At 43.3% G+C, this 23,301-nt stretch overlaps 1 protein-coding gene and 1 pseudogene across 2 annotated transcripts; one reads left to right on the top strand and one right to left on the bottom strand.

Annotated features, from left to right (window-relative positions):
* Nucleotides 1–1,132: 1,132 nt before the first annotated feature.
* Nucleotides 1,133–5,212, bottom strand: LOC100338779 (elongation factor 1-alpha 1 pseudogene; annotated as a pseudogene). Its single transcript, XR_016222435.1, has 2 exons — nucleotides 5,069–5,212; nucleotides 1,133–4,722 (listed from the first exon to the last, which is right to left on the bottom strand). The product of XR_016222435.1 is annotated as an elongation factor 1-alpha 1 pseudogene (transcript).
* A 10,995-nt stretch (nucleotides 5,213–16,207) lies between these two features.
* SOSTDC1 (sclerostin domain containing 1) lies at nucleotides 16,208–20,656 on the top strand. Its single transcript, XM_070059583.2, has 2 exons — nucleotides 16,208–16,752; nucleotides 19,152–20,656. The coding sequence occupies exons 1-2, from the start codon at nucleotides 16,548–16,550 to the stop codon at nucleotides 19,565–19,567; spliced, it is 621 nt and encodes a 206-aa protein (XP_069915684.2). The 5' UTR covers nucleotides 16,208–16,547; the 3' UTR covers nucleotides 19,568–20,656.
* The last annotated feature ends 2,645 nt before the right edge of the window (nucleotides 20,657–23,301 follow it).

Raw genomic sequence — 23,301 nt, 5'->3', positions numbered from 1 at the left:
TTGAAATCCAGATGAGAAGATGAATTTTATTCTTTAATTTAATTGTTTACATTTTTATTACAATTATAACCAATTATTATAAGCAATTTATTACAATTATAACCAATATTATAACCAATTATTACATTGGTTGTTTTTCATAATTTTTATAATTTTAGTCTTTGAAAAATAGGATTCTGCAAATCTTATTCAAAATCAATCATTTTAATCATTCAATAAATTCTTAAATAAGCTTCAGTATTTCTCTCATTAAGCAATCATGTTAATTTTCTTATTATTGCCACGGGACATTAAGAAATAAATTTGTGAGAAAATTTGAAAATTTTAGGCCTCATAAATTAAGAAAATATTCTATGATGAAAATCTGCACTCAATCCTCTGTAATTTAAGTGCTTAATTTTTGTTATATTTTAAATTGTTTTATTGATTTAAACACATTTTGTGTATATTATGACTGGAAGTCACATACTTTTATTGACACTAAAATAGTAAATGATTCTTAGCGACCAGTATCCTACATGTTCAGAAAAGCTTCCCTTTGCTCCAACTGTCTGCTTTTTTTCCATTGTTTATGTCTGTATATTCCAGAGCAGAATTCTGCATCATGAAAAGAATCTTCACAGGAAGGACTGGTGTCCTGGGCAGGAGAAATGAGACACCCAAAGGCCTGCATGCATGAAATAGAAAAGTGAGTCTGAGAAACTACCCTGAGGCAGAAATCATAAGGAAGGAATAGTAAGAAATGAGGGTGGGGGCTGGCACTGTGGTATAGCGGAAAAAGCTGCTGCCTGCAGCGCCGGCATCCCATATGGGTGCTGGTTGGAGACCCGGCTGCTCCACTTCCAATCCAGCTCTCTGCTATGGCCTGGGAAAGCAGTGGAAGATGGCCCAAGTGCTCAGGCCCCTGCAACCACAGTGGGAGACCTGGAGGAAGCTCCTGCTCCTGGCTTTGGATCAGCGCAGCTCCAGTCGTTGTGACAAATTAGGGAATGAACCAGTGGATGGAAGACCTCTCTCTCTCTCTCTCTCTCTCTCTCTCTCTGCCTCTCCTTCTCACTCTGTGTCACTCTGACTTTCAAATAAATAAATAAATTAATTAATTTCTTTTTTTTTTTTTTTGACAGGCAGAGTGGACAGTGAGAGAGAGAGACAGAGAGAAAGGTCTTCCTTTGCCGTTGGTTCACCCTCCAATGGCCGCCGCGGCCAGCGCGTTGCGGCTGGCGCACCGCGCTGTTCCGATGGCAGGAGCCAGGAGCCAGGTGCTTTTCCTGGTCTCCCATGGGGTGCAGGGCCCAAGCACCTGGGCCATCCTCCACTGCACTCCCTGGCCACAGCAGAGGGCTGGCCTGGAAGAGGGGCAACCGGGACAGAATCCGGCGCCCCAACCGGGACTAGAACCCGGTGTGCCGGCGCCGCTAGGCGGAGGATTAGCCTAGTGAGCTATGGCGCCAGCCTAAAATTAATTAATTAAAAAAAAGAAATGAGGATGGTTGACTCATGGAGGTGTTTGTTTATTATGAAAATAAAGGGAGCAACAGATTTTTAAGTGAGATGTTCAGATATGTACTTTAATTAACTTTTTATTCATAGTTAATTAATTTTATTTTTTTAAAAAAAGATTTATTTATTTATTTGGAAGGCAGAGTTACAGAGAGAGAGAGAGAGAGAGAGGTCTTCCATCCACTGGTTCACTTCTCAGATGGCCACAACAGCCGGAGCTGTGCTGATCTGAAGCCAGGAACTAGGAGCCTCTTCGGGGTCTTCCACATGGGTCCAGGGGCCCAAGGACTTGGGCCATTTTCTACTGCTTTCCCAGGCCATAGCAGAGAGCTGGATGGGAAGTGGAACAATCAGGTCTCAAACCAGCATCCATATGGGATGCTGGCACTGCAGGCAGCGGCTTTATGTGCTACACCACAGTGCCAGCCCTGTAGTTAATTTTCTAATGTTTATTCCTTTTTGTTTATTTGAAAGATAGAGAATGAGAGAGAGGAGAGAGAGAGAGAGAGAGAGATCTTCCACCCACTGTTCCTTCCCTAATATTCACAACAGCCAGGGCTGGGCCATGAACGCCATGTGGGTCTCCCATGTGGGTGTCAGGGACTCAGGTACTCAAGCAGTCATATGCTGCTGTCTCTAACACACATTAGCAGGTGCTGGATGGGAAGCCGAGGCAGAACGGAGTCCCTGGCACTCTGATGTGGGATTCAGGCATCCTAAGCAGTAGCCTGCCCCAAGATATGCATTTTTGAAAGACTTTGGATGTATTGTGTAGAGTGCATTAGTTAAGAAGTTTTGACAGTGGGTCAGGCAAATGGTGACAGAAACTTGTACCAAGCCACTAGCTATACAGTCAATGAAAAGGTATCTAAGAGATATTTATAATTTATGGTTTCATATAAAACATAAGGCATGCATCTTATGAACCTAAACTACTGTATCTATAGTTCACCCTACTTGGAAATTACTGATGGGGAGAGTTTAATGAAAACTCTAGGGGCATGATTAGGTGATTGTGTATATATAAACAAGTCTTAAACCAGTATTATTTGATGGTAGGTTTCTAAACCAGCATCTGTGATAATAATGCTGTGGAAAAGCACCTTAATGGAATTGCTGTTAATACCTGGAGGAATTTTTTAAATTCCACTTCCAGTTGTCTTTCTGCCACTTACTCTTAGATTCCCACCCACACCCTAACCTCATCCTAACTCAGTCTATACTCACGAGGTCTCTGGTTCTCCTGACACCACTGTCTCCCACACAGCTACATTGAAAACTCAATTTTTACTTTCTTTTCCCTCATTAAACCTGGTTTTAATGGGTCTCAAAATTCTGTGACAGATCTTTGGTCAAGGTGTTTCCATTAAAAATTAGCACTGATTTTAAAAACTAATAATTTAAAACAGGCACAGACCAAAAAAAATTGTCCACAAAACATTCTCCTTTCCTTCCGAAGGTTTTACAATGCTTTGTTATCATTAACCAGTCTTTTACTATTTTGCAATTGAGACAAAAAGTTCTGAGACCATTCTTCCACCACTGATTAAGACTGGGGCAGGTATTAGGGATAATATTTATTTAGCCTCCTGAGCTTTCTGGGAAGATTTGTTGACCTTGCCACTCCAGCAGCCTTCTTGTCCACTGCTTTGATGTCACCCACAGCAACTGTCTGTCTCATATCATGGACAGCAAAATGACCCAGAGGTGGATAGTCAGAGAAGCTCTCAACACACATGGGCTTGCTGGGAACCATATCAACAGTGGCAGCATTGCCAGATTTCAAGAATGTAGGGCCATCTTCCAGTTTCTTTCCAGAATGAAGATCAACCTTTTCCTTCAGCTCAGCAAACTTGTAAGCAATGTGAGCTGTGTGACAATCCAGTACAGGGGCGTACCCAGCACTGATTTGACCTGGATAGAAGCCAGGTGGGTCATTTTTGCTGTCACCAGCAGCGTTGCCATGACAAACATCTTTGACAAAACACATTCTTGACATTGAAGCCCATGTTATCCCCAGGGAGAGCCTCACTCAAAGTTTCATGGTGCATTTCAACAGATCTGACTTCAGTTGTGATGTTGACTGGAGCAAAAGTTACCACCATGCCAGGTTTGAGAACACCAGTCTCCACTCGGCCCACACAGACAGTACCAATAGCACCAATTTTGTAGACATCTTGTAGGGGCAGATGCAAAGGCTTATCAGTTGGGTTAGTCGGTGGGAGGAGACAATCCAGAGCTTCAAGCATGACATTGCCATATTTGTGGGTGACTTTCCATCCCTTGAACCATGGCACATTAGCATTTGGCTCCATTATGTTATCACCATTCCAACCAGCGATTGGCACAAGTGCTACCGTGTCAGCGTCGTAGCCAGTTTTCTTAATGTAGGTCCTGACCTTCTTCATAATTTCCTCATATTCCTTCTGGTTGTAGAGTGTCCCAGTGAAGGCCATCTTGTTAACATAAACATTAGTTGTTTCACACCTGGTGTGTAAGCCACAAGCTCACGGGTTTGCCCATTCTTGGAGATACCAGCTTCAAATTCCCTGACACCACCAGCAGCAATGAGAACGGCACAGGTAGCCTGAAATGTGCCTGTAATCATGTTTTTGATTAAGTCTCTGTGTGCTGGGGCATCAATGAGAGTCACATAACACTTGCTGGTCTACAGGGAGGATAGTCAGAGAAACCACAGGGAGATGATCTACAGGGGGATGTCGATGGTGATACCACACTCACGGTCAGCTTCCAGTTTATCCAAGACCCAGGCTTACTTGAAGGAGGCCTTGCCCATTTTGGCAGCCTCCTTCTCAAATTTCTCAATGGTTCTTCTGTGGGTGCCAGCACATTTGCAGATCAGATGGCCAGTGGTGGTGGACTTGCCCGAATCTATGTGTCCAATGATGACAATGCTGATGTGAGTGTTTTCCTTTCCCATTTTGGCTTTTATTTAGTGGTGGTTTTCACAACACCTATATTCTGGTGGCAAACTCATTGCAATAAAACCCATGTTCATTTTTGTCTTTCTTTCCAATCATTGGCTGACCTGTCCTAGCCTTTCTGTGTTTGAAGTTCAGAATCTTTTTTCACAGTGTTTGAGCAAAGCAGTCCTCCAGTTCTGCATTCTATGGTCACTCCTAGACTGTTTGACACATGGCAGCTGGATTCTGTGTCCTGAAGCACAGGGCTGAGCTTGTCTCCGTTTCACATTTGTCATGGCTAATGGAAATGTCAACGAATAAAGTCATTTTAAAATCTTTAGTATTAGCTACTAAAGTTGAACATACACACATCTTACATCTCATCAATTTCACAACTATATATTTTGTCAGAGATATCTATCTATATCCAACTATATCTTTACATATATATATATATAGATGTAGACAAATATTTGTGTCCATGTGCATCAAAAGACTCGTACAAGAGTGTTCATAATAGTGCTATTGAGAATAGTTAAACCCTGGCATCTCAATCAAGTAGACCAGTGAATTGTGGGTCTTCATGCAATGCATTATTGCATAACAACTAAGCAAAGTTATTTATATCAAGTTCAAGAACTCACAAATAATCATCGCTGGTGTTGGAAGTCAGGAGAGTGTATTATTTATGGGGGAATGAAGAAAGTAGTTGGTAACAATTGGAGGTGAACTTCCAAGTGCTCGAAGTGATTCGTCTTTTGACCTGGGTGGAAGTTACAGGATGTTTTCATTTTCTGGAAATAAAAATAAGCACACGCATCTACATATTGAATACATCCCTCAACGGCTCTCCATTGTCTATATAATAAAACCCAAGCCTCTAAAATTTGCAAAGCAGGATTATAGTCAATGATCTGCTCCCATATACATTTCCAATCAATGTATTGGAATCAACTTATTCCCTTTTCTATCCTATCCCCTTCACTCCAGCTATGGCATTGCTGTGGGATTCCCTACACCAGAGCTTCCACTTGTGCGTAACTCAAAGGCAAGCTATTTCATTGAAAAAGAACAAAATTGAAATTAGAAGTCTGGGGGCCGGCGCTGTGGTGTAGTGGGTTAATGCCCTTGCCTGAAGCAATGACATTCCATATGGGCGCTGGTTCGAGTCCCGGCTGTTCCACTTCCCATCCAGCTCTCTGCTGTGGCCTGGGAAAGCAGCAGAAGATGACCCAAGTCCTTGGGCCCCTGCACCCACATGGGAGACCTGGAAGAAGCTCCTGGCTCCTGGCTTCGGATCGGCGCAGCTCCGGCTGTTGCGGCCATCTGGGGAGTGAACCATTGGATGGAAGACCTCTCTCCCTGTCTCTACCTCTCTCTGTAACTCTGTCTTTGAAATAAATAATATAAATATTAAAAAAAAAAAAGAAATTAGAAGTCTGTGCAACAATTTTATCTCACTGTAAAGACTAGAGCATTGTTGAGCCAAATTCTCTACTAAATTCTGTTTGCTGTCCAGGTTTCTGACATACCAGGCAATTTCAAACTCTGGAGTCTCCAAAGCCACACCTGTGCTCACAGGGCAAGATCATACCCAACTTAGGCTTAGCTGTGAAGCCTGCTGGTACTCGAATAAGAGACATCTCAGGAAAGAGTGAAGCAACACTGCCCTGTTGCCAGGACTCAGAGCCTGCTTTGACTGTGTGATGTCCCTAAGGCTGGTGGACAACAATGAAAACCTCAATGATCAAAGTATTTTCTCTACAGCTGGGTCCATAGTGATCTCAGAAAATCAGATATGGCTGTCAAAATGTCTCATGAGGGTTGGTGTCACTGTAGGTAGTAATCTTGTGGTTCTAGGTGCTCCTTTCTGTAGAAAAAAGCCATAGTCAGTGACTAAGGAACACTGAGAGTATCAAGTCCCTAGGAAGACATAAAGACAGCATAAGGAAATGGGATTAGGTTTTGGTTAAGTGGGCTTACCTGCAAGTCAGGGCTTCCACAAGAGGGCAAACTGGAAGGATCTAGAACAAGCACCCAGTTAAACAGAATAAGAAACTGTTCTTGGGGCCGCAGGGCCAGGATAAGCCATGAGGACACATGTGTGTCCTAACACAATTCACCAGTGACTTGAGCATGCACCAGAGTCACTTGGGGAGCTTGTTGAAATCCAGATTCCTGAGTTCCACTCCCAAGGGTTCACTCAGGACTCAGGCAGCCCCAGAATTTGTATTTCTAACAAATGCTGTTTTAGAACAACCATCAGGCTAGTGGGACAAAGCTAATTCCAGTCCCCACCTACCAGTAGGGGAGGATATTCAACATGGCTGCCAGTATGGTCAGGTTTTGTTCAGAGACTATGAGGGCTGGATGCACAGGAGGAGGAGTCAATTTCTTCTGAGCAAGGTGGTAGATGACAATAAAAACGATACCCTACTGCTGTTCCTCATTTGAACAGTCAGAGGGAAGCTGAAATCCTAACCTACTCCCTGGCACTTACATGAGCGACTTCTACATGGTAGAAATCCTTCTGGCATCTCATAGGTAGAGCCCAGGTTGCTGCTAAACATCCTACAATGCACCGGGTAGCCCCACAACAAAGGGATATCCAGCCCAAATGTCAATTGTGCAGAGTATGAGAAACCTGTCTTGAGTTGTCAGAATTAATGTTATTCCATGTTGGGACAGTGTACATTAAAAGAAACATTCGGGGGCCAGCACTGTGGCATAGTAGGCTAAGCCTCTGTCTGCGGCACCAGCATCCCATATGGGCACCTGTTCAAGTTCTGACTGCGCCACTTCCGATCCAGCTCTCTGCTATGGCCTGGGAAAGCAGTATAAGATGGCCCAAGTTCTTGGGCCCCTGCACCCACATGGGAGATCTGGAAGAAGCTCTTGGCTCCTGCCTTCAGATTGGTACACTTCTGGCCGTTGCAGCCATTTGGAGAGTGAACCAGCAGATGGAAGACATCTCTCTCTCCCTCTCTCTCTCTCTCTGCCTCTCTTTCTCTCTCTGTGTAACTTTCAAATGAATTAATATATCTTTAGAATGGTTTCTTTTTTTATTTTATTATTTTATTTTATTATTTTTTTTTTGACAGGCAGAGTGGACAGTGAGAGAGAGAGAGAAAGGTCTTCCTTTGCCGTTGGTTCACCCTCCAATGGCCGCCGCGCTGATCCGATGGCAGGAGCCAGGTACTTCTCCTGGTCTCTCATGGGGTGCAGGGCCGAAGCACTTGGGCCATCCTCCACTGCACTCCCTGGCCACAGCAGAGAGCTGGCCTGGAAGAGGGGCAACCGGGACAGAATCAGGTGCCCCGACTGGGACTAGAACCCGGTGTGCTGGTGCCGCAAGGCGGAGGATTAGCCTAGTGAGCCACAGTGCCGGCCAGGAATTAATATATCTTTAAAAAAAAAGAATCACAAAAGATAGCTAAAAGTCATGTAACTTGTTCTTTTAAAAAAATTTTAAAAATGAAAGAAACTTTTTTACCACAGATAAAATCAAAGAGCACGAGTGTTTCCCACAGTGGCTAAGACACTTCTTGGAATGCCTGCATCCCATATCCCAGTGCCTAGGTTCAAGTTTCAGCTCCACTTCCAATTCCATCTTCCTGCTAATGCATATCTTTGGAGGTAGCAGGTGTTGGCTCAAGTACTTGGGCCCTGCTACCCACATGGGAAACCTGGATTGAGTTCTGGGCTCCTGGCTTTGGCCTGACCCAGCCATGGCTATTTGCATGCATTTGGGAGAGTCAACCAGTGGATGGATGATCTCTGTCTCTTTGCCTTTCAAATAAATGAAAATAAAGCAATTTTAAAAAAAATTTAAAAAGCACCTAAACAAGATAAATTATGAGACAGCTCATAAAGGAGGTAAAGGAAGAGGAAAGAAAATTGTCCAGAGAGATTAGATTCCATTAGTAAGAGGGAAGAAAATGGTAGGGGGTCTGTGTTTTATTGCTTTTCTTTTTTTTTTCTAAGATTTATTTAATTTATTTGAAAGGCAGAATTAGAGAGAGAGAAAGGGAGACATAAAAAGAGAGAGATCCTTTATTTCTCTGGTTCACTCCCCAAATGGCTGCAATGGAAGCCAGGAGCCAGGAGCTTCATCTGGGTTTTCCACATGGGTGCAATGACTTGGGCCATCTTCCACTGCTTTCCTAGGTGCATTAGCAGGGAGCTTGATTGGAAGTGGAGCCATCAGGTCTCAAATCATCACTCATATGGGATGCTGGTACTGCAGGTAGCAGCTTAATCCATTATGCCATAATGTCAGCCCTGAGGTTTACCTTCCGTAACTAGGCCATTTTTGACAGTCCTGGGCTAAATACTTGTTAATATGAAATGATTGAATTTTTTGTTCTCTCTGTAAGGATTTTAAAAATGTTTAATTATTTATTTTATTTAAGAGGCAGAGACACACCTCTACCTCTCCCTACCACACACACACACACACACACACACACAAAGAGAGAGAGTCCTCCCATTCTCTGTACCACTCCCCAAACGTCTGGGAACCAGGAACTCAATCCATGTCTCCCATGTGAGTGGCAGGGACCCAAGCACTTGAACCATCAACTGCTGGTACCATCCTGCTTATCAGCAGGAAGCTGGAACTGGGGACCCACGCACTCAGACATGGGGCCTGGTCTTCTCAGGTGATGTCTTAACCATTGCACCAAATATGCACCCTCTAAGGATTTGGATAGAGGAGGGTCTGTAGAAGGTTGTTGGGATTTATCTTCATGGTTAATCACGTTTCCATTTAACAAGTTCTAGCCTATTAACTAGAACATTCTGAAAACAGTTTAAATCCACGGTGCAGCAGATACAGGCTGGGATTGGGTGGGTGCGTAGCTAGTAGTTAGGATGCCAGTTGAGATGGTTGTGTCCCACGTGACAGTGTCTGAGTGGAACACCCAGGTCTAGCTCCTGATTCCACCTTCTTGCCAGTCTAAGTCTTGGGAGGAAGCAGCAAAGGTGCAAGTGATTGGGTTCCTGCACTCACAAGGGAGACTGGATGATGTTCCTGGCTTCCTACCTGGCATTGCAGGCATTTGGGGAGTGAATCAGCAGATGGGTGTGCTCTCTCTATGTCTCTGTGTGTCAGTCTGTTTCTATCTCAGTGTGTCTCTCTGTGCTTTTCTAATTAAAAAAAAAAAGTCCATGGAAAACTGGAATGAGAAGACAAGTTTCTTTTGGTGCAAAAAATTTTGCAATCCATGTGTTAGGAAAAGAGGCACAGAATAGGAAGCAGTATGTAAATCTACAGCCAGGCCAAATTCATTCAGGGAAAATAAATTCGTAGAGGCGGGTGACCAACTACTGGAGTGCACATTGATGGAACTCGAGGTAGAAAGCCCCAGCCCCAGGGGTGGGCCTTTTTATATTTTAGGAGGGCTAGGGATGGAGGAGGGGGTAGGGTGCAGCAGGTGGAGGTGAGTTCCTGGAACTGGTCTTTCAGGTGGCTGTGTGGGACCTTGGGAACCTGGGAAAGAATGCAGGGGGTGGGGTGTAAAGGTAATAGGGTGTGAGACCCAATTGAGATTCAAGGGCAAGGAATATATTCCAATGTTTATCTATCTTTTGGGCAATGAACAAGAATGGCTGAAGCTTATGTCTCTGTTCCATCACCCTAAAAGGTATTCAAAAAGTTCAAGAGAATTCCAAGAAAAAACTATGTGTGGATTTCAATTTTTTTGCCTCCAAAATAAATTTACCTTTTTTTAAAAAAAAAAAGATTTACTTATTTATTTGAAAGGCAGAGTTACACAGAGAGAGGAGAGGCAGAGAGAGAGAGAGGTCTTCCATTCTCTGGTTCACCCTCCAATTGGCTGCACCAGCCGGAGCTTTCCCGATCCAAACCCAGGAACCAGGAACTTCCTCCAAGTCTCCCAGGTAGGTGCAGGGGCCCAAGGACTTGGCCATCTTCTACTGCTTTCCCAGAACATAGCAAAGAGCCGGATTGGAAGTGGAGCAGCCAGGACTCGAACCAGCGCCCATATGGGATGTCTGCACTGCAGGTGGTGGCTTAACCCGCTACACCATAGTGCCAGCCCCTACCTTTTATTTTTGTTCCCCTTAAACATTAGGGAGTAATCTTGAATAGTTCATTCTTGTGTTCACTGAAATTTTTTTGTTCATTTTTTTTCTGATTCTTCCTGTCTGTCAAAGACAAAAATAATGTTGAGGTGATTTTTATTTTTAGCCATTATTGCTTTCTTCATTTACCTCTTTGCCAGACTGACCAATTTCTTCTCTCAACTTTCTGTTCTTCCAGGGTAATTTTTCTTATTTAGTGCTTCACCTGAAGACTCTAATGGGAAACAGTACTCTTAGATTCACATTCAATGGCTATTTTTTTCCATTTTATACTAGATTTTTATGCTATTTTTTTAATTAATTAATGTTTTTTTGACAGGCAGAGTGGACAGTGAGAGAGAGACAGAGAGAGAGAAAGGTCTTCCTTTTGTCGTTGGTTCACCCTCCAATGGCCACCGCGGCCAGCGCACCGCGCTGATCCTAAGGCAGGAGCCAGGTGCTTATCCTGGTCTCCCATGGGGTGCAGGACCCAAGCACTTGGGCCATCCTCCACTGCACTCCCGGGCCATAGCAGAGAGCTGGCCTGGAAGAGGGGCAACCGGGACAGAATCAGGTGCCCCGACCGGGACTAGAACCCAGTGTGCCGGCGCCACTAGGCAGAGGATTAACCTATTGAGCCGTGGTGCCGGCCACTAGATTTTTTTGTTGTTGTTGTTCCTCTGTGAGGTAGGTGAAGCTGGTCATGTTATGAAAATGCAAGAACTAACTTAACAGAGTTTTAAGAGATTGGGGCTGGAAATTTTAGGAAATTACGGGGCAGTGGGTTAAGCAGCTGCTTGCAACTGGACATCCCATATCAGAACACTGCTTTGAGGCTTTGCTCTTCTGCTTTGGATGTAGTTTCTTGTTGATGCTCCCGCGAGGGCAACAGATGATAGTCCCAAGTACCTGAGCCCCTGTCACCCACATGGGAAACCTAGATTAAGTTCTGGGCTCCTGGTTTCAGTTTGGCCCTGCTCTGGCTGTTGAAGCAATCTGAGGAGTGACCAGCAGATGGAAGATCTCTCTCTCTTTTCTCTCTCTCTCTCTCTCTCTCTCACTCTCGCTCTCTGCCACTCTGCCTTTCAAATAATAAATAAATAAATATTTTTTAAAAGCTTTAGGAAATACATTCAAGTTCATACAGATTGTGAAGGGTGGAAATAAGATACAAATGCAGATTTCTGATTCTAGTTCCAGGAATCATATGATAAACAATGCTATTTGGAACACTAAAATTACCTTCCAGCTTTTGCATATGAGACCAGTAGTAATAATTCTAATTCCAAGGTTAGATTCTAAATAGTGGTACACTGAGTCTACTGTGGACTGGAAAATGGTTCTCAAAGCTCCCTGAAGAGAGAATGTTGCAGGGCTGGTCCTGTGGCCGAGTAGGTTAAGCCTCTCCCTGGCAACGGTCATCCCATAAGGGTGCTGGTTTGTGTCCCAGCTGCTCCTTTTCCCAATCCAGCTCTCTGCTTATGGCCTGAGAAAACAGTGAAAAATGGCTCAAGTGCTTGGGTCCTTGTACCCATGTGGGAGACCCAGAAGAAGCTCCTGACTCCTGGCTTCAGCCTGGACCAGCCCCAGCTGTTGAGGCCATCTGGGAAGTGAACCAGCAGATAGAAGACCTTTCTCTTTGTCTCTCCCTCTCTCTGTCTATAACTCTGCCTTTCAAATAAATAAATAAACCTTAAAAAAAGAGAGTGAATGCTGCACAATCACATCTGATGGTCTCAAGGCCCAAGTATTTTTTTTTAGAATTCTTTTATTTAATGAGTACAAATTTCATAAGTACAACTTTAGGAATATAGAGATTCTTCCCACTATACCCACCCTCCCACCCCCACTCACACCCCACCTCTTCCTCCTTCTCTCATTCCCAGTCCCATTCTCCATTAAGATTCATTTTCAATTAACTTTATACACAGAAGACCAGCTCTATACTAAGTCAAGGTTTTATCAATTTGCACACATACACTCAAAATATAAAACACTGTCAGAGAATAAGTTTTACAGTTAACTCTCATAATGCAACTCATTGAGGACAGAGGTCCTGCATGGGAAGTTAGTGCACAGTGACTCCTGTTGTTAATTTAACAGCACTTTTATGTATGACGTCAGTGACCACCCGAGGCTCTTGACATGAGCTGCCAAGGCTATGGAAGCCTTTTGAATCCACAATCTCTGTCATTATTTAGACAAGCAAAGTGGAAGTTCTCTTCTCCCTTCAGAGAACAAGTACCTCCTTCTTTGATGGCCCCTTCTTTCCACTAGGGTCTCACTCACTGAGAAGTCCCTCATATAGGATTTTTTTTTTTTCCCCACAGTGTCTTAGCTTTCTATGCCTGAAGTGCTCTCATGGGCTTTTCAGCCAGATCAGAATAAGGCCCTAGTATAACTCACAAAATGGCTTCATTACTATAGTTTCATTTTTATGCAAATGATATTGTTTTGTTATCTATGGCTATATAGTAAATTAGCCCAACACTTAGTTAAAACACCAAGCTGCTCACAGTTCCTGTGGGTACCCTGCCTCAGTGAGAGTGTAGGCCAGGGCTGGAGTTTCCTATGCAGCATTAACTGTGAGAGAAATTTGCTCCCGTGCTCACTCATGTGGTTGTTGCTAGAATTCTGGTCATATGAATGATTGTCTGATGGCTTCAGGCCCTTGTTGGCTGCAGACATCAGTTAATTGCCACATGGGCTCCCATCATGGTAGGTGGCTTCAGTCAAACAAAAGAGTTAGAGCAGGATAGAACTCGAGTCATAGAAGTCACATCTCATCACATGAGCATCATCCATGCATTGGGAATTAGTCTCTAAGTTCAGCCCACAGTCAAGGAAAAGGGCTTGCTGCAAAAATGTGAAAAGCATGAGGACAGGGTTGCTGGGTGCCACAAATGTTAGCCAAGCCTTTTTTATGTTAAATGGTGTATTTCTGTATTTCTTAAAGAATCTGCGTAGTCATGTATTTCACATGACTCTTCCAGCATGAGGCTTGCCAAAATCATCAAGCACCAGTTACTTAGGTACCCATGCATGGGATGCTGAACTGACATTTGAAGAGGTAGAGGACAAGAGATGTTTTCCTAGTTCTTGTGTCATCTAAATTGAGGCTTCAAGGAAAAATGTGTATCAGCTAAGGAAGAACAGGATGAGGGAAGGATGCTCCAAGAATTATGATATTAAGCACCTGCACCCAAAATCTTATCAGAGTATGACGATGTGGGGTTGCTTTAAACTGATCAGAATAACTGTTGAACATTAAATTTATGATTATTTTTATTTTACTAAAGTGGTTTTGCTAAAGCTCCAAGATATATTGGAGCTAAAAGCTCACATTTTTTCTTGCATGCATTCACCAATGACATTGCCTTTTCCCCTAATTTTGCTTCTTTTGAAGGTGATATCCTGAGGCTGAGCCTACAGAAGCAAGGATGCAGAACAATTATGGTTATTTGGTAATTCTGATTAGCCAAACCTGGTAATGAAATTCATCTTAAAATATCTCCTGCTCCTGACACAGAAAAGATAAAATTTGTGGGGAATAGGTTAGATTATTTTGATCCTTTTACTTCTCATAGGCCTTGAGTCTACAGGTCAATGGCCAATATTCACCTACTTTGTGTAATTAACATCCAACTCACAGATAATAACAAGACTTGACATCTTAGAAGAATGTCCAATAGAGATTCTAGTTGCACAAATTTAACTGATAGATTATTTTCCAGGAAGGATGTTACAATAAATGCTTGCAACCTCAGGAGAGATCTGATTGTTATTAGGAAGTACTTATACATTAAGTTGATTGTGTGACTCTGGACTGTAAATTTTGTATTATGTAGAATTTTAGACATACACAGAAGGAAACAGAACAGAATACCTGTCATCCTGCCCAACAACCACCAACCAGTCCTTCTGCACCCACACCCTTACCCACCCTCTCCCATGTTATTCTAGACACCGTATCATTTCATCTACATATATTTCAGCATATATCTCTAACAGAAAGGCAGTCATTGTTTTAAAACAAAGCTATAGAATCATTTTCTCTTAAAAAAAATCCTGATAAATCATTACTATTATTAGTCTTCTTAAATCATTAAATTTTATTGTTAAACTTTTATTTATTTGTTTGGATTTTCCATCTGCTCAATTGCCCTCCAAATGTCTACAACAGATAAGGTTTGACCAGGTTGGAGTCAGGAGCCCAGTTTGGGTCTCCCACACCGGCGGCAGGAACCCCGTATTTGCACCATCATCTGCTGTTTCCTATGAGCACATTAAAGCAGCAACCGGGAGTCAGAAGTGGAGCTGAGATTGAAACTCAAGCATTCTGGTGTGGGATGTGGGCAGCATAAGTGAGGTCTTAACCACTGTGCCAAATACCCACCCCCAAAAGTAGTCCTGTATTTATTTTTACTTTCTTTTTATAGTGACGTAAGGGATCTACGTTTCTCAATCAGGGTTGGTTTTCCTTCCTAGGAGTCACTTGGCAATATTTGAAGCTATTTTGCTGTTGTTGTATGAGTGATGGTGTTACTGGGATCTAGTGGGTAGAAGCCGGGATGCTGCTCCACATACAGAACAACCTCCCTGCCTCCAACACAAAAAACTGTCCCAAAGTGTCAGCAGTGTCACTGTGAAGAAATCCATATAGATGGACTGGCAGAGAGAGAGAGAGAGAGAGAGAGAGAGAGAGAGCGCTAGTTAGCAATATAGGTGGTAGATAAATTTACCTAGATGGTGGATATATAGATAGATAAATGACAGGTGGATAGATGAAAGATAGATAGCTGTTACAACAGGCAAATGCTTATCAAGTCAGAAAAAAAAAAACCACCCATGCTATAAGGTCTTTTTAGTAGCCACACAAAGGATAAAATTGATTTGTAACTGGAAAAGTGATTCAATGGAATCACATTATCCTAGTGGGAATGTCCCAGGAATCAGATGGAAATTCATGATTTGGGGAGGTGTGGAGGGACAGGGATGGGTGGCCCGTGTTAATTAATGGAACATCTGTTCCAGGTGAGTGCATGAACTAGTTTAGAAAAATACTCTGTTTCTTATTTCAGGGGCAGCGTCAAAGGCAGTCAGGAACAAAATATTGGGTAACAACGAGCAAATATGTTCTGCAGCAAGTAAAAAACTCGAGTAAAATTATTTTGACTTGGCTGAACGTTCACCTGTCACAAACGACTTTCTTTCATGTAAAACGATGCTATGGATGTGAATGCTTGTGGCACATTTCTAAGAGGAAAATCGATACCAGTGACTTTAGTGTAGACAGAGCTCCGCCTATCATCCCCCCACCCAGAACCCCTGGCAGTAACTTGCCTCGCAGCGCAGTGGTTCTCACAGATCAAAGCTGCATTATTTAAGTGTGTCCAGGGGGCAGATTTTCGCTTTGCGCCTCATCCTTTAAAGTAAAGCAATCGCTGGCTTGCTTCTCGAGAATGAAAATATGTTAGACTAACTGGGTGCTTCATGCAAGTCCTCCCCTCTTTAAACTCACGTGGATCCCTCCTGGTATCCGGGATGAACTCCCTCCCTGCCCCCAGGAACCCACTACGGGAGGGGAGCACGGGACAACTGTGGGAAAGCCAGTCTCTCCGAAGGCACGGCAGTAGGCAGTAGATTCTCATTCAAATCCAACCGGAACGTGAACTAGATGCAGCCTGGGAAGCGGCACAGGGCGAGTCCGGAGTTGCCATAGAATGCGCCTGCCTGCTCCGCTTCACCCAGGAGTGAAACCCAAGTCTGGCAATTTCAGGCGATCTGTGTGTTAGCAAGCTCCTCCTTTCCTGCTGTCTTCTTTTTCCATTGGTAAAAGTGTTCTGCAGGGTCACACAGGAATCCCACCCCTTCTCTGTGTTTGCACTCCGCAGCTCTCCACAACTTTACACCTGAATGCACGCCAAACCTCTGTGACTATATAAAGGCAACCTGGAGGAGGGACTGCACATTTCCAGCGCATGCAGCAGCCGCGGAGGAATTGGCCGGCTCTCCAGCCCAAGCAAACCTCTGCTCACCATGCTTCCTCCTGCCATTCATTTGTCCCTCATTCCCCTCGCGTGCATCCTCATGAAAAGCTGCTTGGCTTTTAAAAATGATGCCACCGAAATCCTATATCCACATGTGGTGAAGCCTGTCCCAGCACACCCCAACAGCAGCAGCACGCTGAATCAAGCCAGGAACGGAGGCAGGCATCTCAGTCACACGGGACTGGATCGAAACAGTAAGTGCCTTCTCTTTGTACAGATTCTTCTCTCTTCTTGTTTGGCGGCATCAGCTCACATTCCTGTCCAATTGTTCCATTGCTAACTAACCTGAACCGTACATGTTTTGTTCAACAGTCTGCGAGTAATCTGTCGCACGTGTAGGGTGGCGTTCTTGCCAGGGTGGTGATGTTAGAGTTAATGTAACTGAAACAGTGCTTTGCCAATCCAAGCGCAGACTGAAGTTTTTCAGACATCCACAAAGAAAGCATTTCCAGGAATGAAACTGTTGCTTCTCTAGGACCAGGGACAATGAGAAATTTTAAAAGCATTGTTCTGCATTGTTTGGTCAGTTTGTTTCAAGACCTGTGCTATTCTGATTAAGTGGATCAAGGTAACTAACCAAAAGTATGCCTAAGAAACCACGCAGAGGGAAAAGGAAGCTTTTGGAGAAAAAGATGTTCTCATGGATTTCTGAAGTGTGTCTAATGAAAAAGAGTTGAAAGTTTTGATTATGCTCAGTGTAAAAGGGAATAAAACTGAAACACATGGGGGAATCATATCTTTCTAAAATAATTTCTTATGAATAGGCCAAAATTTAAGTAATTATGTGTTGTTGTGAACTACTGGGGACATTCTTATCACTTAAGGGATTTGGAATAACATACAGTAATGTTTTGTGCCGGGTGCATTTTTTTTTTCCTTTTCTGTCTGCTGACTTGGCACACTAATTAACCACTAGTTAGGGGGATTCAAATGTCTTCTAGCTTTTGTTTCATTCCTTTCCTAGAGGAGAGTTTGCATGCTTATAATCAGGGGGAAACAGCACAGCGCACAGGAAATCTTGCACAAATATTCTGCCCCTCCTCCCAGCTCCATTCAACCACCCCAAGGAGTCTTGACCTCTGAGAAGTCAAAGCTGACACAGCGGCTACTGTCTTTCCAAGACAGTCAGCGTGTTTGAACTTTTCACCAAGATGGTTGTTTTCAAGCACATAGGAACTTATCTGATTGTTATTAGATTCCGGAGCAACGTAGTGGGATTCACTGGCAGTGAACTGTCACTGGAAAAAAAAAAAAAAAAACTGGCTCTCTGTGTGCACAGGAACAAAAACTAGACAGGTCAAAGTCATCTCCGGCTGCTTCCAGGTGCATTCCCCAGGCAGCTGTGAGGTGAGCTGGAATCCGAGTGAGGCAAGCCCACCACTCTGTCCAGCAAACAGTTCTCCCTTTGATTTTCATCACACACCTTTAGATTTATATGCATGTGTGTGTGAACATACATGTATCTCAGAAATTCTGGTGTAGAGAGATGAACTTAAACTCCTGATTCAGTGTCTGCCTTGAGGTAGCTTTAGTATTCTATGTAAAACCATTGCAATGCCCTTCCTTGACTTTTTACATTTGACTATACTTTAAAACATTCTTTTGTCATACTGGTTAATAAGCCTTGATGCATTTTCAAGCTTGTTCTGGGCAATTCTGTTCAAGTTTAGATAACAAAGCAAGGGTAAGGAAAACTGCAAATATTTTCAAGATTAATTTTTTTGCTTTAATTATATTAGGCATGTAATAAAACCCAGCCAATTAGGGAACATACTTATCAAATCTAAATAACTAAAATAAAACGTTTGCCATGGCCAATATTCAGGAAATGAACACCGTAGTTCCTTTTGCAGTTGTAAATCAGACATGTTAAGGCACTGTTTTTTTCCTCCCATAAAATTCATGGAAATGTAGCCAAGTTGTTATGGTAACCATACGTTCCTGATTTAGGGGCTTTTATATTCTTTAAATGCTGAGTTGTGGTGGCATTTTGCATTTCAAACATTTTCAATTTGTATTTTTAAAACACAGCTTGGGAATTTATGTTTGAAATGCGGTTATTAAGTTTGATATGCAAGATGTCAGATGTTGTACACATATGTATGATCTTCTGCAGCTGAACGCTATAATTGCAATAAAATCCTACAGAGTGCACATGCGTTGTAGGCAGCATTGAAACACTTCCCACGTTTTCTCAACAGAGTTTTTAAAAAGCTAATTAAAAGCACTTGCAGACATGAACCAATAGGACCCATCAGAGAGTGAACATTACAGGATACTGTTCTAAACTGGTTGAAGAATGAATGTTTGCACACAAATGTTAAGAGCCGCTAAATCTTGACTGCGGGAGCCAGACTCAGAAAGTGGGATTTTTCAAACACTCTAATAAGCAGTCAGCTATGGAAACACCCAAAAAATATCAGGCCCCTGTGCGGCACAAGTCACTCACAGCCAAGTAACTCTCACGACAGGGTCTCTGTGAGCTTGCAGGCAGAGCCGGCGTCCTCTCGCTACCTGGTAACTCGCCAGGGCTCAGATGTTCTTTCCGTCCTGGGTCCTCTTCTCTGATGCCTTGTCTCTCCGTCTTCCGCAGCTCGGGTTCAAGTGGGCTGCCGGGAGCTGCGGTCCACCAAGTACATCTCCGACGGCCAGTGCACCAGCATCAGCCCGCTGAAGGAGCTCGTGTGTGCCGGCGAGTGCTTGCCGCTACCCGTGCTCCCCAACTGGATCGGGGGAGGCTACGGCACCAAGTTCTGGAGCAGGAGGAGCGCGCAGGAGTGGCGCTGCGTCAACGACAAGACGCGCACGCAGAGGATCCAGCTGCAGTGTCAGGACGGCAGCACGCGCACCTACAAAGTCACCGTGGTCACCGCCTGCAAGTGCAAGCGGTACACCCGGCAGCACAACGAGTCCAGCCACAACTTCGAGAGCGTGTCCCCGGCCAAGCCCGCCCCGCACCCCAGGGAGCGGAAACGAGCCAGCAAGGCCGGCAAGCACAGCCTGAGTTAGGGCGCCCGCTCTCGGACCGGGACTGACCGGGGGTCACCGACCCTCTGCTTTGCAGACTGGGTTTGCTTTGCGAGAGACTGGAGCCTGCCATTGCTGTGTCTCACTTGAAAGTTGACGCTTTCTACTTTGATCGCACCCAGTGAGCTGCCCTGAGTATCAGGAGCTTCTTGGGGGAGGTGAATGAGGGTGGGGGTGGGAAGGAGAGTTTTTATTTTATTTTTTTCCTTTTTAAGTTTTTCATGAGGTCACGACCAATCAGAGCAATTTGCAATTCAATTCCACGCCTCCTGCTCTTAAAAGTTGTTGATCCTATGCAGGGATCTGTAAGACAGAAGAGTCTTTCAGGTACCTTCCACTCCCTAGCCCATCCCCATCCCCCAAAACAACCTTCACAACAGAAGAAACAAAAAAAGAAAAGAAATATGGTAGCCATGAACTATCCACAGTTGCATTTCAGACAGGTCCGGTGGCCCGCCCATGATCTTCCCTATGTAAAATGCGAGTGAAAGAGCTCCTGACATTTTCACTTTTGAAAACAAGCCCTGTAGCTTTTTCCAGTCTCCCAGTAGGACGTTGTACCCCGCATGCTGACTCTTGCTTGGAGTGGAATGCCAGAAATGCTTGGCAGCAGCTAATAAGTAAAGCTGATTAACTATTTATTTGTCAATGTTATTATTTAATTGAGCTTTCTACCTGTGATTTTTTTCAAAATGTTAATTTTCTTTTTTTTTTTTTAATGTTTTGAAGCTTTTTCATGTACTTAAATATTTGCCTCTGTGATTTGTGGTTGAGCAGAAAATATGAAAGTATGTGTTGTAGATATGTAAAATAAATAATTTAGCCCCTTTATTGCTTATGTTGCATCATGGACTTTGTCAATAGTATGAATCTTTCTAAATCCATGAGATGCTTTGTAATCCTGAAATAGGTAAAACTTCCTTGTTTAAACTGTGCAATTGGAAGCTGACTTGACTTTCAATCCCACTGGTATCTTTCAACAAAAAATAAACACTCCTAAAAGTGATTGTCCTTCCTTCTAATGTGTATAATAAAAAGGCACATGTTGGCAGAAATTGTAGAATAAATGGACTCCGGTGAGCAATGATTTTTTTTTTCTAAGTGACATTCAAGACTTGACAGACACATCTGTGGAAGAGAGAGAAAGGCAGACCATGGCTTCAGAAAACAGGATGAGTGCAAAAGTTGGGTGGCAGCCCAGTGGTAGGCTGTAATGAGAATATCAGATTGACATCCAGTAGGGTAGTGGATGTCAAGTCTGGCGCACATTATAATCACCTGGTTAGGCTATTGTAAGACCCAGCACACAGGCTTCCATTCAAATTACTTGAGAATCTCTTGGGGTGGCACTCAGGTATCAACAGTTTTGAAAGCTTTCCTGGGGATCTCACTGTGCAGCTACCTTTGAGAAAGGAAGGAATTGTAAGGAAATCAATATCTTACTTTGGGGAATTTTATTCAAGTTTGAAAGACAGAGAGACAGAGAGAAGTTTTCCAGAGATCTTGCAGCCTTTGGTTCCTTCCCTAAATATCTGCAGTGGCGAGGGTGGGGGCAGATGGGAGCAGAACCTGGAGTCAGAAACTCCATGGGGGTCTCCCAGTGGATGTCGTGGATCCAGGTACTTAAGCCGCCATCTGCTGCCTCTCAGTGTGCGCATTCACAGGGAGCTAGAATCAGAAGTGGAGCTGGGACTGGAGTCCAGTTACTCCAATACAAGATGAGGGCATCCTCAGCGGAGTCTTAAGTGCACATGTCTGACCTGCATTGGGGAACTTTGAATACTATTGCAAGGCTCTCAAACCAAAACATAAAACAAAATAAAATGATAAAGAATACAAACACCGATTTTTAAATTTTTGGCATGTAGTTATATTAAGCAACATTAACAATCTTTTTTTTTAAAAAAGATTTATTTGTTTTTGAAACAAAATTTTCAAATCTACGGAGATGGAGGGAGAGGCAATGAGAGAGAAAGATCTTCCATCTGTTGGTTCCTTCCCCAGATGGTTGCAAAGGCCAGTATTGGGCCAAGTTAAAACCAGGAGAAAGGAGCTTCTTCCGGGTCTCTCATGTGGATGGCAAGGGATCCAAATAGTTGGACCACCTTCTGAGCCTTTCCCAGGCCATTAGCAGAGACCTAGATCAGAAGTGGAGCAGCTGGGACTCGAACTGGCGCCCCATATGGAATGCTGGCATCGCAGATAACGGCTTTACTGCTACGCCAGAACACCAGCCCCAACTCTTCAATCTTGAAGCAAATTGTTTAAGTGGCTGATGTGTCAATTCAAATGACTGCATCACTCCAAATGAAGAAAATCAAAGAGGCTTGGTTACATGTTGATAAGATTTTTCTGAGTTTTCCTTTTTTTGTATATTGAACATATTACTACTATTTTATAGTGGGTTGCTCCTCTTTTTTGAAATTACAAGTCTAAAAATTGGTTGTCTAATACACATAGCATAGTAACTTAAATAAAACATTATTATTGTCTCTTACAGGAGGTAGAAAAATTTCAACACATATAAAGATAAGAAAACATCTTTAGATTTTATAATAATGCTAACCATCATACCACCAAATAAATATTTCACCATTTATTACTGGTTTGCCTTTCAGTATTTTTTTTAAAGTTTTATTTATTTATTTGACAAGCAGAGCAACAAAGAGCAAGAGACACACAGAGAGAGAGAGAGAGAGAGAGAGAGAGAGTGGGAAACAGAGAGATTCTATCTAATGGTTCACTCCCCAAATGTCCTCCCATGTGGGTGACAGGGGCTCAAGTACTTGGGCCATCTTCTGTTGCTTTCCCAGGTGTATTAGCAGGGCACCAGATCAGAAGTGGAGCAGCTGGGTACCTGTACCACAAGTGTGGCTTAACCCACTGTACCACAACACTGGCCTCTATCTTCTAGTCTTAATAACTAAAATCTTATTCACAAGATATCATCATATTAATATATGAACAGTTCACAATAATCATGCCATAGGTTGAATATAGCAGAAATGGGATATTCAATGTGAGATCTTTAAGAAAACATAGAAAACTTAAGCACTTTAACCATTTCTCCTTCCTTAACAAAATAGCATCTTCCATAGACCTTAGGGATGCTATCCTAAGGTCTGAGACAGAAAGAGGACATGAGCTGACAGTGCTGTTCTCAATCAAGAAGACTATGTTGGGGCCGGCATCATGGCATAGCAGGTAAAGCCACTGCCTGCAGTGCCGGCATCCCATATGGGTGCCGGTTCGTGTCCTGGCTGCTCTACTTCCAATCCAGCTCTCTGCTGTGGTCTAGGAAAGCAGTGGTAGATGGCCCAAGTGCTTGGACTCCTGCACCTGTGTAGGAGAACTGGAGGAGGCTCCTGGCTTCGGATAGGCACAGCTCCAACTGTTGCGGTCGTCTGGGGAGTGAACCAGCGAATGGAAGACTCTCTCTCTCTCTTTCTGCCTCTCTGTAACTCTGCCATTCAAATAAATAAATAAATCTTTTTTTAATAAAAAGAAGGCTATGTAATTGTCTTTTACCACTAAAACACAAAATAAAGATTTTGGTGGTTATAAAATACTAAAATTTTCATTGATGTGATTACTGATAGTGCATTAGCAAATGAGTGTATTAAAAAAACAGACAGAAACAAAATCACATTATAAACAAGACTTCTGTCGTCTCTGTTAAGCCAGGAATTGGTTCTAGTTTTCATGGTCACATTCAG

Source organism: Oryctolagus cuniculus, chromosome 16, assembly GCF_051225735.1.
Source record: "Oryctolagus cuniculus isolate XC-2025 breed Fujian yellow rabbit chromosome 16, ASM5122573v1, whole genome shotgun sequence".
Lineage (NCBI taxonomy): Eukaryota > Metazoa > Chordata > Mammalia > Lagomorpha > Leporidae > Oryctolagus > Oryctolagus cuniculus.
This window is presented reverse-complemented; position numbering and strand designations above follow the sequence as displayed.

Excerpts from the sequence above, each read along its gene's own strand:
- SOSTDC1 (XM_070059583.2), top strand. The coding sequence starts at position 16,548 with ATGCTTCCTCCTGCCATTCATTTGTCCCTCATTCCCCTCGCGTGCATC. Across the intron at positions 16,753-19,151 it reads CACGGGACTGGATCGAAACA|CTCGGGTTCAAGTGGGCTGC; the intron begins GTAAGTGCCTTC and ends CGTCTTCCGCAG.